Source organism: Nannospalax galili, unplaced genomic scaffold (genome assembly GCF_000622305.1).
Source record: "Nannospalax galili isolate Female #2095 unplaced genomic scaffold, S.galili_v1.0 scaffold1200, whole genome shotgun sequence".
NCBI classification, from domain to species: Eukaryota; Metazoa; Chordata; class Mammalia; order Rodentia; family Spalacidae; genus Nannospalax; species Nannospalax galili.
In genome coordinates this window covers 2,459,410-2,471,209 of record NW_008347131.1, presented here as the reverse complement: position 1 = coordinate 2,471,209, position 11,800 = coordinate 2,459,410, and the positions used below count along the sequence as shown (strand labels likewise).

At 35.1% G+C, this 11,800-nt stretch overlaps 2 protein-coding genes across 2 annotated transcripts; both read right to left on the bottom strand.

The window, feature by feature from the left end:
* Window positions 1-219: 219 nt before the first annotated feature.
* On the bottom strand, window positions 220-1,245 carry LOC103742545 (olfactory receptor 4A5-like). Its single transcript, XM_008843650.1, has one exon. The coding sequence runs from the start codon at window positions 1,162-1,164 to the stop codon at window positions 220-222; it is 945 nt and encodes a 314-aa protein (XP_008841872.1). The 5' UTR covers window positions 1,165-1,245.
* Window positions 1,246-10,645: 9,400 nt separating this feature from the next.
* Window positions 10,646-11,587, bottom strand: LOC103742544 (olfactory receptor 4A5-like). The gene has a single exon (XM_008843649.1). The coding sequence runs from the start codon at window positions 11,585-11,587 to the stop codon at window positions 10,646-10,648; it is 942 nt and encodes a 313-aa protein (XP_008841871.1).
* Window positions 11,588-11,800: the final 213 nt, after the last annotated feature.

Here is an 11,800-nt window from a genome sequence, read left to right as displayed (position 1 = left end):
TTCAAAGAAAACAGTAAAAGATGAATGTCAAATAATTATGATGTCATCAACATATCACAATAAACAAAGTTAAAATCACAGTAAATACTAGACTTACACCCATTATATTGACAAAAATATGAACTATCTCATAGCATCAACCCTTGATATGGATGTAAAACTTAGAACACACATTACTAGTACTTTTTAATGAATGTTGCTTTGCATCAGGAAGCATGATCATTGAGAAGAAATTCTCATTCTGTCTGTACTTAGTATTTTACTCCACAGCTTTTCCATAGAATTTTTTATTTCCAAATTTCTCAGGGTATATATTAAAGGATTCAACATAGGAGTAAAAATTGTATAAAACACAGTAATGAATTTATCAATAGGAAAGTTGGAGACAGGTCTAACGTACATAAAAATACAGGGAACAAAGAAGAGGACAACCACCATGATGTGGGAGCTGCAGGTAGACAGGGCCTTGTGCCTCCCTTCCTGACTGTGAGTCTTCATAGAGTTTAGAATTATTCCATAAGAGAAAAGAAGGAGAATAAAGACCACTACAGACATGGCTCCATTATTGCCAATGACAGTGAGGCCAATGAAGTAGGTGTCAGTGCATGCCAGTCCCAATAATGGGTACATGTCACAAGCAAAATGGTCAATGATATTGGGCCCACAGAAAGGAAGTATATACACAGAAAGAACTTGCATCAGAGCATGAGCAAACCCTCCAACCCAGGCCACCACCAACAGGAGGATGCAAACCCGTCGATTCATGATGGTCAAATAGTGCAGTGGCTTACAGATGGCCACATAGCGATCATAGGCCATCACCACCAGAAGGAAGACCTCAGCACCACCAAATAAGTGCTCTACAAAGAGCTGAATGAGGCAAGCAGTGAAGGAGATTGTCTTTTTGTCACAAAGTAAGTCTGTAAGCAACTTGGGCAGGATGGCAGTAGAATACACAGCATCCATGAGTGACAGATAGGCAAGGAAGAAGTACATTGGAGAATCCAGGGAGGGGCTGGCAACAACTGTCCCCAAAATGAGCAGGTTACCCACCATGGTCACAATGTAGATGAGTAAGAACAGGACAAATAATGCTTTTTGCCCCACAGGATCCTGAGTGAGCCCCAGGAGGACAAATTCAGTGACATTGTTGCCCTGTCCCATTTAATCTTCTGTCAGGCTTGTTTCAGAGACAAGAGCTTAAGGAAACAGGACTTGTCATATTGTGAACAGTACCTTGAATCCATTTTGTCCTGAAGCACATCTTCATTCTTTTCTTCAGTGGTGAACCAGCAGCCAATGTTTAGCAAGCATGTATTGAGTTCCCCTTGCAAGGATAATAATTCTGCATATGGTTTTATCTAAAAACCTCAGCGGATTTGCATCCAGATGAGAAGACAGAGGTATCTCATTCATTCATACATTTAAAACAAATTATATCTTGGCACAAATTCAGGAAACAAAAGGGAAAGCAAACATGCCTTTTAAGGACCCTGTAACTTAGTGGTAACAGTAAACTCTATTATCTAACGTAAAGCTGATATTTGAGTTGCAGTATTCTAAGCAGAATACTTTCCAATATAATCTGTGTGGTGGCGAAACAACACTGGTCCTGGAGGATCAAAACAATTGTATCATGCTATTAGAGATAGGCACTGAACGTCTCAAAAAACTTAGTTTTCAGATATTTCATTCAATCACAGAAGGCTGGATTTTGAACTGTATAAAGTATCTCCAATAATATTTAGCAATTACTTCATCTTACTCTAATTTTTGTGTTTTTTGAGGCTACAATTTTAGTTCATTATTGCCTACTAATTGTGAAATACATTTAATGCACCATCATAATTTTAACAAATATTTTAACCTGGCTTCTTCTGGGATTGTCTCAAACAAGCTCATGAGGCGATAGGACATTTTTCAGAACTCTTGGTATAAGTTAGGTATGAGGACAGGAAATAGTAAATAGAAACTGAAAAGAAGCTAAGAAAATGATGCTTCCCAGAGACTGAGATTACTCAAATACAAGTACAGTGTTCACATCTCTGACACAGCACACTCAAAGGAAAATGCACAAGCAGTGTGAAGGCATGGGGTTTAGATCATTTTCTAAATATAAATGTGTCTCAGCTGCACCCTGAAAAATAAAGGCATTAGACAAGGAACTTTTACAGTCTGCCTATAGCACTATTCAAATTTTTCTTTTTGACATTTTCTTTTTATGTTATTCCAAGATAGAACCTAAGAGTCCCTAATAGAGAATGACAACATAACAGTGGCCACATGCTTGGGCAGAGAGAGAGAGAGAGAGAGAGAGAGAGAGAGAGAGAGAGAGAGAGAGGTTTGTTGATGAATTCTCTGGACACTGCAGTCGTGTGTTTGTGTTGCAGCATCAGGCTCGTTCACTATCTCTGTGACCCTAGGACACTTAATAACACCCCCTTTGATTCTGGGTTCATCATTTTTACCACAGGAACACCTATCACATCAGCTCCCTAGAGTGTTTTGTTTGATTTTCTGTTCCCCTAAAGCACTGCTCAAAACCTATGACATCTGAATGAATGTTGCCTATTACTGATGCTTTTAAGTGCTTCATTATATCAGCTGAAAATAAATCACAAGTTTTTCTGTTAACAAGAATTTCTAGACATACCATGAATAGAAATAACAGTAAATGTATGCCTCATAAACCAGTTTTTAGATATAGGATAAAATTGTATGTGTTAGGAATTACCTTTTTCCTTTAAGAACATATAATATTTACCTGTGAAGAAATATATTCTGACGTTATGCAAGCTTGGAAAATTCCATCTGCAGCACCTTAATGTTAAACATGGATAAACATGTGGGCAGAGTCTAAACTTTCTTTAGAAGCAGCTGTGATGCACCTTCCACATACCTCATTCACATTTCTGCTTCCATGTGAATCAGAGACACAGTGGTCAGTCTTGAAGCTTCAGACTGCTAAAGGCACACCTGTTGTAGAAGACTGTAACATAACATGTCCAATTCAGTCTCTTTCACATTTTCTCTGTGCTTTAGCACTTCTTATTTTTTCCTTATTTTTCTTTGAATTTGAGTTTAACCAAACCAAATGTACTAGAAGACAGTGTAATTATTCACATAACACTAAAAGCAGAATACTTAAGATAACCATATTTAAATTTATGTCAACTACACTGTAAATTATCAAAGATTTGGATCTATAAAAGCTGAATATCACTGCTTTCAATTTATTCTGTTAATATTTTACAGAAAAAAGTAATAATTAAACCATTTTTAAGAATGTACATTTTTAAATGATACCTATTGTTTCAGAAATATTCTGCATAACAATGGAATCTTTTCAGGCATAAAGAACAATTAAGTCATGTTTTTTGAAAGATTATTAATATATTTGGATAGAATCGTATCAACCAAATTGTCATTCTCTGAAACAATAATGCTGCTCTTTCCTTTGTTGATCCTAAATTTCTATAGATATGTAAAGTCATATATGTAGAGATGAGATAGATATAAAAGTCAAGCTGTCTAGATGAGAAAATGCTGTAAATGGAAGGCAAAGTGGTGAAAAGATGGAAATTTGCAGGTTATGGGGGAATAGGCTCAAAGCGTTTTACATACAAGAAAATTAGTCGTATGCAATCCAGGATAATAAAATAATTACTATTTTATAAATGTATAGTACTTAACAATGTAAATATACAATCTAAATAATAGTGATGAGAAACTTCTCTATATATTTCTGTATGTATGCATACTAACATATTTACAAAAGTAATTGTACAGTACACAGAAAGCACACATCCAATTGACACAAAATAATAGATATTTCCTTCCTTACACTCTAGCACTTGGGATGATATGCAGCTCTGCATTTCCTAATATATTTAAATTTCCAAATATATATATATATATAGATATATATATAATTCTATGTCTTTGTTAACAAATGGCATAGAAAATACTCTAAAATAAAATAAAATAATAAACCCATTGCAGTTTTATTATGCACATGCAGCATTTCACTTAATAGTTGGCAAAATGGAAAACAAACCAAGTCAGTCTATAGCGCAAAGACCAAAAATACTAGGCATATTCTGATTAATGTCTGAGTTTTGCCACCTCAGTTTTCCCAATTTAGATAGTTTCCTTGAGTATATATGACAGTTAAACATCAACAAAGAAACATTTTACTGGTATCCTTTCTTGGTGGTCTCATACACTCACGTTCTGGCTCTTATTCTTGTTCTAGAAAGTCAAAGGTTCTTTTACTTGGTTTACAATAAATATTTCATATACCTGTGAAACTTCATAGAGCACATGATAACTGACAGTTGTTTAGTAATCCAGGAAGAGAACCAATTGAATGTATTAAATACCTTCCCAGAAGATTTATCAATTATGTCAGTCTTTTTGAGAAGCATATCCAAGTAAATACCCAAATTTCAAAAAACACTCAACTATACTTCAAAATGTATTTTAAAATGTAGTAGATATTCTCACTTCATAAAAAACAAAAAGCTATGCTTTTACAAGTTTATATAAAGTCAACACGATGGAGTTTAATGTGTCCAAACCCATTATTTCTAACACAAACAGTAACAGTAAAATTATGTGATTTTACTATTTTCAGTCAGTTGAAGTCCTCAAAAGAGGCCTTCCTTTATGGCAGGACAATGGCATTAATTCCCATCACACATACATTAGGTACCTAACAAGTTAGAGGTAACAATTTAAATCTTGAAACACTGATGATGATTCCTCCGGAGAAGGAGAATCAGGCAACCTTTAAATTTTCTAAGGTAGTGCCTCAATAATGCTCCTTCCATCCTACTTAAAAACATGTCCCCAGGTGTACAAGGTCACAGGAAATGGAAAACTTCCACAAACTTTCATAAGCAATGATGAACACAGGAAAAAACTTGCATAATGCATCATGGACTAAATACCAAGTGAAGACTTATCCCGGGTTTGCAACATTGGAGTCTTCAAAGGACTGCTGGGTCATTTAATCAGGAAAACAATTTTTCCATTGTATTCACTATACAGTCTGTGATGTTTTAGTATCTTTGCTATTTTAGTAGATTAGCCAATTAGAATATTTGGAAGAAATTCAAATGAAGCAATGTCTCTTGTCTTCATTTCAGTATAACCCCTAGAGGTAGAAGCCCTGAATCTTGCCAAGAATGAGAAATTAATACCCAAGATGATTTTAAAAGACTATAATATGTAAAGAAATTTTCAAAAGTGTAATGAATAGTAACTATGACTTGCACATCATGATATTTTCACATAAGTCAAATTATGTTTTTAGCAGTCTGCCAGGGACAGCAGTTTCAGTCCCTGAACTCAACTGCACTCTGGCAAAGCAGTCTCGAACTGACCTTCAGAATCAACCCCAAGAAGCTTTGAGGTGCACAGGCTGAGAACTGGGACCTACTGTGTCTGTTGGAGCTGACAGTAAACTAATAGACTTTCTAATAGAGGGAGAGAAAGGAAGTCATAATTCTGCCCTTTATTTGGTGTGTAAGTTATGTGTGAGATGGAAACATAATGAATTAATTCTCTTCATTAACTCCTTTAATTTCTCCCAATATTAATTAAATAACTGTTTCTATTAGAAATGAATTGTTGTTTTCCAAAAAGCAGCAGAACTTAAGAGCTTCTAAAGTTATCCATTACCTTGTCTTTTTATCAGCTTCAGTGAACACAAGCCCACTTATGTTAAGTAACATAGTAGCTCTTCTGTGCCACAAAGTTCTGGAAACAGGGTCATAACTGTCAGTTCATATTTAAAACTTATGCAATAAATGAATTAAATCCAATAATCTTAAATGTATTCTATGTAAGATAAAGAACACATTTAGACGTTGCCCTTCTTTAAAATGAATTTTATTCATTCCTTGAGACTTTCATATATATGTATATATATGTATATATACATATATATATATACAATGTATTTTGATCATATTCACCCCTATTCTATTCCTTCAACCACTGCAAGAAAACCACACCCCTTCCACTTAGTGGTGATCATATGCACATGTGTTTAGGGAAGATCATTTGGGATGGGATAACCTGCATCAAGAAGTTCATCCCTGGGGAAAACTGATTCTCCCACACTCAACAGTCACTGTTGGAATCTTATGACATTTCCCTCGTCTCTGCTTGTAGTTTTCTTAATGATAAATTAAGGGATAAACCAGAGTGATCAAATTTCTGATAATTAAACTATTATTCAAAAACAGAAACCTTGCATATACAGTGTCCCTTCCACTTGAATTCAAAAATTGCTAAAATATTCTGCTTATGTGAACGAAGCAAAAGAACAACTTCCTTATCACATGATGTCATCCACATCCAGAATCTGTTTATTTTCTTCTGTGAGAAAAGTTCATATTTACAGCTAGAAATATCATAAATTTCATCCAAGATTAGTAATTAATAAATTTATCAAATCTATAGGGAAACTAAATCACAATAGGAGCTCGAAAATATTTTGGATTTAACAGTGATGAACACACAACATCAAATATCCTGAGTCAGTAATGATCTTATATACATGGGCCAGAAAATTACACATATTTAAAAAACACTGTAAAAATGTTTTCAAAAAGTTTTACTTATAGCATAATTTCTTCCATATCATCCATATTTTCAAACACTGATGCCCAAATATCATATCTTAGTCCATAAATACATACAATTATTGCAATTTCAATTTTTTTAGTGTTACTAAAGTACTCCTATTTGGTTAATCTCTTTTTGAGGATGAGTAATATTCCATCTTTTATATATATATATGTGTGTGTGTGTGTGCATGTACAAATGCTAGATAAATGTAAAGATATATATATATATATGTGTGTGTGTGTGTGTGCGTGTGTGTGTGTGTGTGTGCATGTACAAATGCTAGATAAATGTAAAGATATATATATATATGAAAAGTGGCATGTTTTGATAAATAGAACAAAATAATAATTTCCCAGTGGGTGTTCTCAAATTGACAAGGTTAATTCATAATAAAATATTTATCAGATTCTCCACTTAACCAGAGTCTTTATATATTCAGCCATTGCTGCCTAAGGCCAAGGATCACCAAGGAGTTTGTAGGGATATTACAAAGGACAATTATCTACTATTTGTGGTTTCAGATTCATCCTCATATAATCTTTCAATTAGATACTTCACTTATTTTAATTCAAGCAAATGGACCCCCTATACAGCTATTGGAATATGTGACATCTGTTCCCCCTAATTGCACAGCAATGCACCAAAGCATAAAATTCCCCATGGAGAGTCAAAATAAAAGAGCTTAGAGCCAAATTTGATAAAATTGTTCCTCTTCCAACTATAGTCATGATTTAAGCAGTTACTAATATCAGATATAATGCATGCTAAATTGTGGCATATAGGTGGAGAAAAAAAAGCAAACACACTGATAAATGCTAGTAAAGCACTGTCATTCTTGTACCATGAGATTATCTTGACTTTAGAGATTTAAATTCTGAATTATTTTTCTTATATGTGAAAAGAAGCTAATTGGTATGGGAAAATGTCATTCGACAAATGTGGAAGGATTTCACTGAAGTTTAGTTACTAATTTTAGAATAATTGTGTGATTCTACAAAAAATATGATGCAATATTAACATAATAACAAATGAATTAAGCTTGAAATGTATTTAATCACATAATCCACTCTTAAGCACTCTTGAATATGTACCTAAAGGACACTATAACATATTACAGAGATACCTGTCCATCCATGTTCATTGCCATTCTACTTACAATAGCCAGGATATGGAAACAACTTAGATGTCCATCAACTGATGAGATGATAATGAAAGTATAGTACATTTACACAATGGAATATTGTTCAGCTGCTAAGATGAAATTTTCAAAATTTCAGATTTTGGATCGAACTGGAAAGAATCATCCTAAATGAAATGACCAGCTCCAGAAAGACAAATGTCACATTTTCTCTCTGATGTATAAATGCTATCTTTGAATTTTTTAAACTTTTTTATTCAAGAGCCTGGAGAGATGACTCAGAGCATTGCCCACTCTTGCAAAAGACCGGGGTTCGAATCCCAACACCCACATGGCAGTCAACAACTATCCATAACTGGGATTTGACACCCTCTACTGTCCTCTGTGGGCACTGCATGACATGGGTGCACTTATACACATGCAAGCATAGCGGTCAAAGACATGAAATTTTTAAAAATTTAAAAATATATTTTACTCAAATCTTTAAGAAGATAATAAAGGTAGCTTAAAGCACCTTAAGAATGATGATATATCTAGTTAGTTAAATGAATTCTAAAGTTGATTTGATAGGAAATAAAAAATTCATTAATTGTCCTATGAAGCAAGCACATTTCAGGCTTTGAGATATCTTTCATTAAAGTGACATCTACAATGTTAACATGTAACTTCATACATCTGGATTTTCAGGAGTAAAAAGAAAAATCAGTCAAAAGTATATTCTAGATAATTAAATAAACTAAGCATTCTCTGAGCCACAAAATTGATAACTTAAAGTGTCACTATAAGGACATAGAATCATCAGTTTTTATTTTTTCCCATGCTTCAGGTACTTTTCCCTAATGAAAATAAACTGATGTATGACTGCATATAGCACCTAAACATAGGTATTGACTATTGGCCTTATTTGAGTTATTTTTATTTTTATTGAATTTTTGTGATTTTCATACAAGATAATTTGACAGTATTTAGATCCCCCTCCCTTAACCCTCACCTCCCCATATTGATCCTCAACCACTTTGATGTACTCTAGTTTATACAAATGATAAGTCCAATAGAGTCTAATTAGTTCCCCAAATGTCATTCAGTGTGGTTCCATCCACTGGATCTTGGTTAACCTACGCCAAGAGTCCCATGCTTGAAAGAAACTGTCTCTGTCCCTCCTAGCAGCCATCTGTTGCCAAAATTTTCTTAAGTGAGGTTGGGATTTCTTACTCTATGCTGGGGTTTTTGTCTGTTTTGAGGTCTCATGGGACATGTGCATGCTGCCACTGTTGCTGTGAGTACGTTTGAGTAACTGACAAGCTGATTAGAAAACTCTGTTTTCTTGTGGTCATCCACCACCTCTGGCTTTTAAAATCTTTCTTCCTTCTATTCAGCAATTATCCCTGAGCCTTGGGAGGCAAATGATTGATATAGGTGTCCTAGTCAGGCATGAGTACTCTACAAATTCTTGTTTGCACATTGTTCAGTTGTGCGTTTCTGCGTTAATCATCATACGTTACATAAAGAAACGTCTCTGGTGAAAGTGAGAGATGCATTAAACTATAACAATAAGTTATTAAGATTCAGTTCAAGATGACAGCTATTTAGTAGAAAAATGAGTATTAGGTTCTCTACTATGTCCTGTGAACTGTTTAGTCTCAAATTACCAAGTCTGATACCAATGTTAGGCATGTGTTCTATCTTAGAAAGTGGACCTTATATCCAAATAGAGTTATTGGTTACTACCATAATGTTAGTGTCCCTATTGCTCTGGTGGACATATCTTGCCAGACCAATGCTATTGCATTTCATAGAATTAACAGTGGGTAAGGTTGATGATTATTTTTCTTTCCAGTAGTATGCATAGCACTTTTCACCATTATAAACACTAGCCAGTGACACAAGCCAGTGCCCAGATATGCATTCACTTTCAGTTTTGGTAGAGTGATTCCTGGATCTTGCCCTGCTCCAGGCTTTGAGTTTGGAGCTCCATTCCTAAGACTCCCTACCTCTCCACTGTCTTAACTCTCAGACTGCTTTGGGTCAAAGGATATTACCCCGTCCCATATCTGCATACACTACCAGGCTTAGAATAATGAGTCCCTTCTTGCCAACTCAGCTCTAAACAAAGCCTAGGTCCCCAGGATCTTTCATCACCCTAGAAGTGCTATCTTTGAATCTTTAGATATGTGTGTTTCAACTGGAAAATCATTAGAAGTCAGGAAACTAAGAGGAGAGGATAGGTGGGGAAGACTTCCCAGGAAGGAAAAGGAATGTAGTGATATGGAAGACAAGGGGAATAATGGACTAGGAAGGGTGCAATGGGGTAGAGAATGAGATGGCTATGTAGAGGAGGGAGTATATGGAGGATAACTAACACTAAACACTTCTAGAAAGACATATGAGAACCTACCACATTTTGGGATGCAAAACAAATCTCAACAAATAACAAAAATGGAAATACTTCCATTTATTCTATCAGACCACAGTGAAATAAGGCTTATAATCAACAGCCAAAGAAGCTCTAGTAACTGTACAAACTCATGGATATTAAACAACACACAACTGAATGATGAATGGTTTATGTACATAAATGTTTTGTATATATACACATATATAAATAACCTGCTGAGTCCATTAATTATTAAAAATATGACTAAAATAAACAATTTCATATAAAATCATAAAAATGTTTATTAAATTAACAACATATTCAATTATGCTAATAATAAAGAAAACTAAAATCACAATGAATACCACTGTTTTACCCACTAAAATTATAATCCCAAGTATATCACAATATCAATTGTCAGTATGAATGCACAAATTGAGACACACTATTAGAATTTATTATTGAGTATTGTTTAGCAGGTATCAGTATAATCATCAAGTAGAAATTCTTATTCTATTGGTGCTGAACATTTTATAGAAGAGCTTTTCCATAGAATTTTTAATCTCTGCATTTCTTAAGGTGTATATTAAAGGATTCAACATGGGAGTGACAATTGTATAAAAAACAGTAATGGATTTATCAATAGGAAAATTAGAAACAGGTCTAGCATACATGAAAATACAAGGAACAAAAAAGAGAACAACCACCGTGATGTGGGAGCTGCAGGTGGACAGGGCTTTGAGCCTCCCTTCCTGACTGTGAGTCTTGAGAGATTTTAGGATGATTCCATAGGAGACTAGGAGGAGGATAAAGATCACTATACACATGGCTCCATTATTTCCAACCACAGTGAGGCCAAGGAAGTAGGTGTCAGTGCATGCAAGTCTCAATAATGGGTACATATCACAGCCAAAGTGGTCAATGACATTGGGGCCACAGAAAGGAAGGTTATATACAGCAAGAACTTGAAATAGGGCATGTGCAAAACCTCCAGCCCAGGCCAGCACCAAGAAGAGGATGCAAACCCGTCGATTCATGATGGTCATATAGTGCAGTGGCTTACAGATGGCCACATAGCGATCATAGGCCATGGCCACCAGAATGACTATATCAACACCAACAAATAAATGTGCAATAAATAGCTGGCTCATGCAAGCTGTGAAGGAAATGGTCGTTTTATTACTGAGCAAGTCTACAACCAACTTGGGTGTGATGACAGTGGAATAAAGAGCATCCATGAATGACAGACTGGCAAGTAAGAAGTACATGGCAGTGCCCAAGGATGGGCTGGCAATAACTGTCACCACAATGAGCAGGTTGCCCACCATGGTCACAATATACATGAGTAAAAATATGAAAAATAATGCTTTTTGACCAGCTGGATCCTGAGTGAGGCCCAGGAGGACAAATTCTGTGACATTGTTTTTGTGTCCCATTTACTATTTTATTAAAATTATTTCAGAGACAAGAGCTCAAGAAAACAGGGCCTGATGAGCTACGAATAAGACTGAATCCATTCTGTCTTGAAGGTCATCTTCATTGTCTTCTACAGTAGTGAACTAGAAACTGGCATCTAGTTAATACTGATTGAATTCCCCCCTTTAAGAAGCTCCACTCACCTTCTGTTAATAATTGTATAGATACTGGGG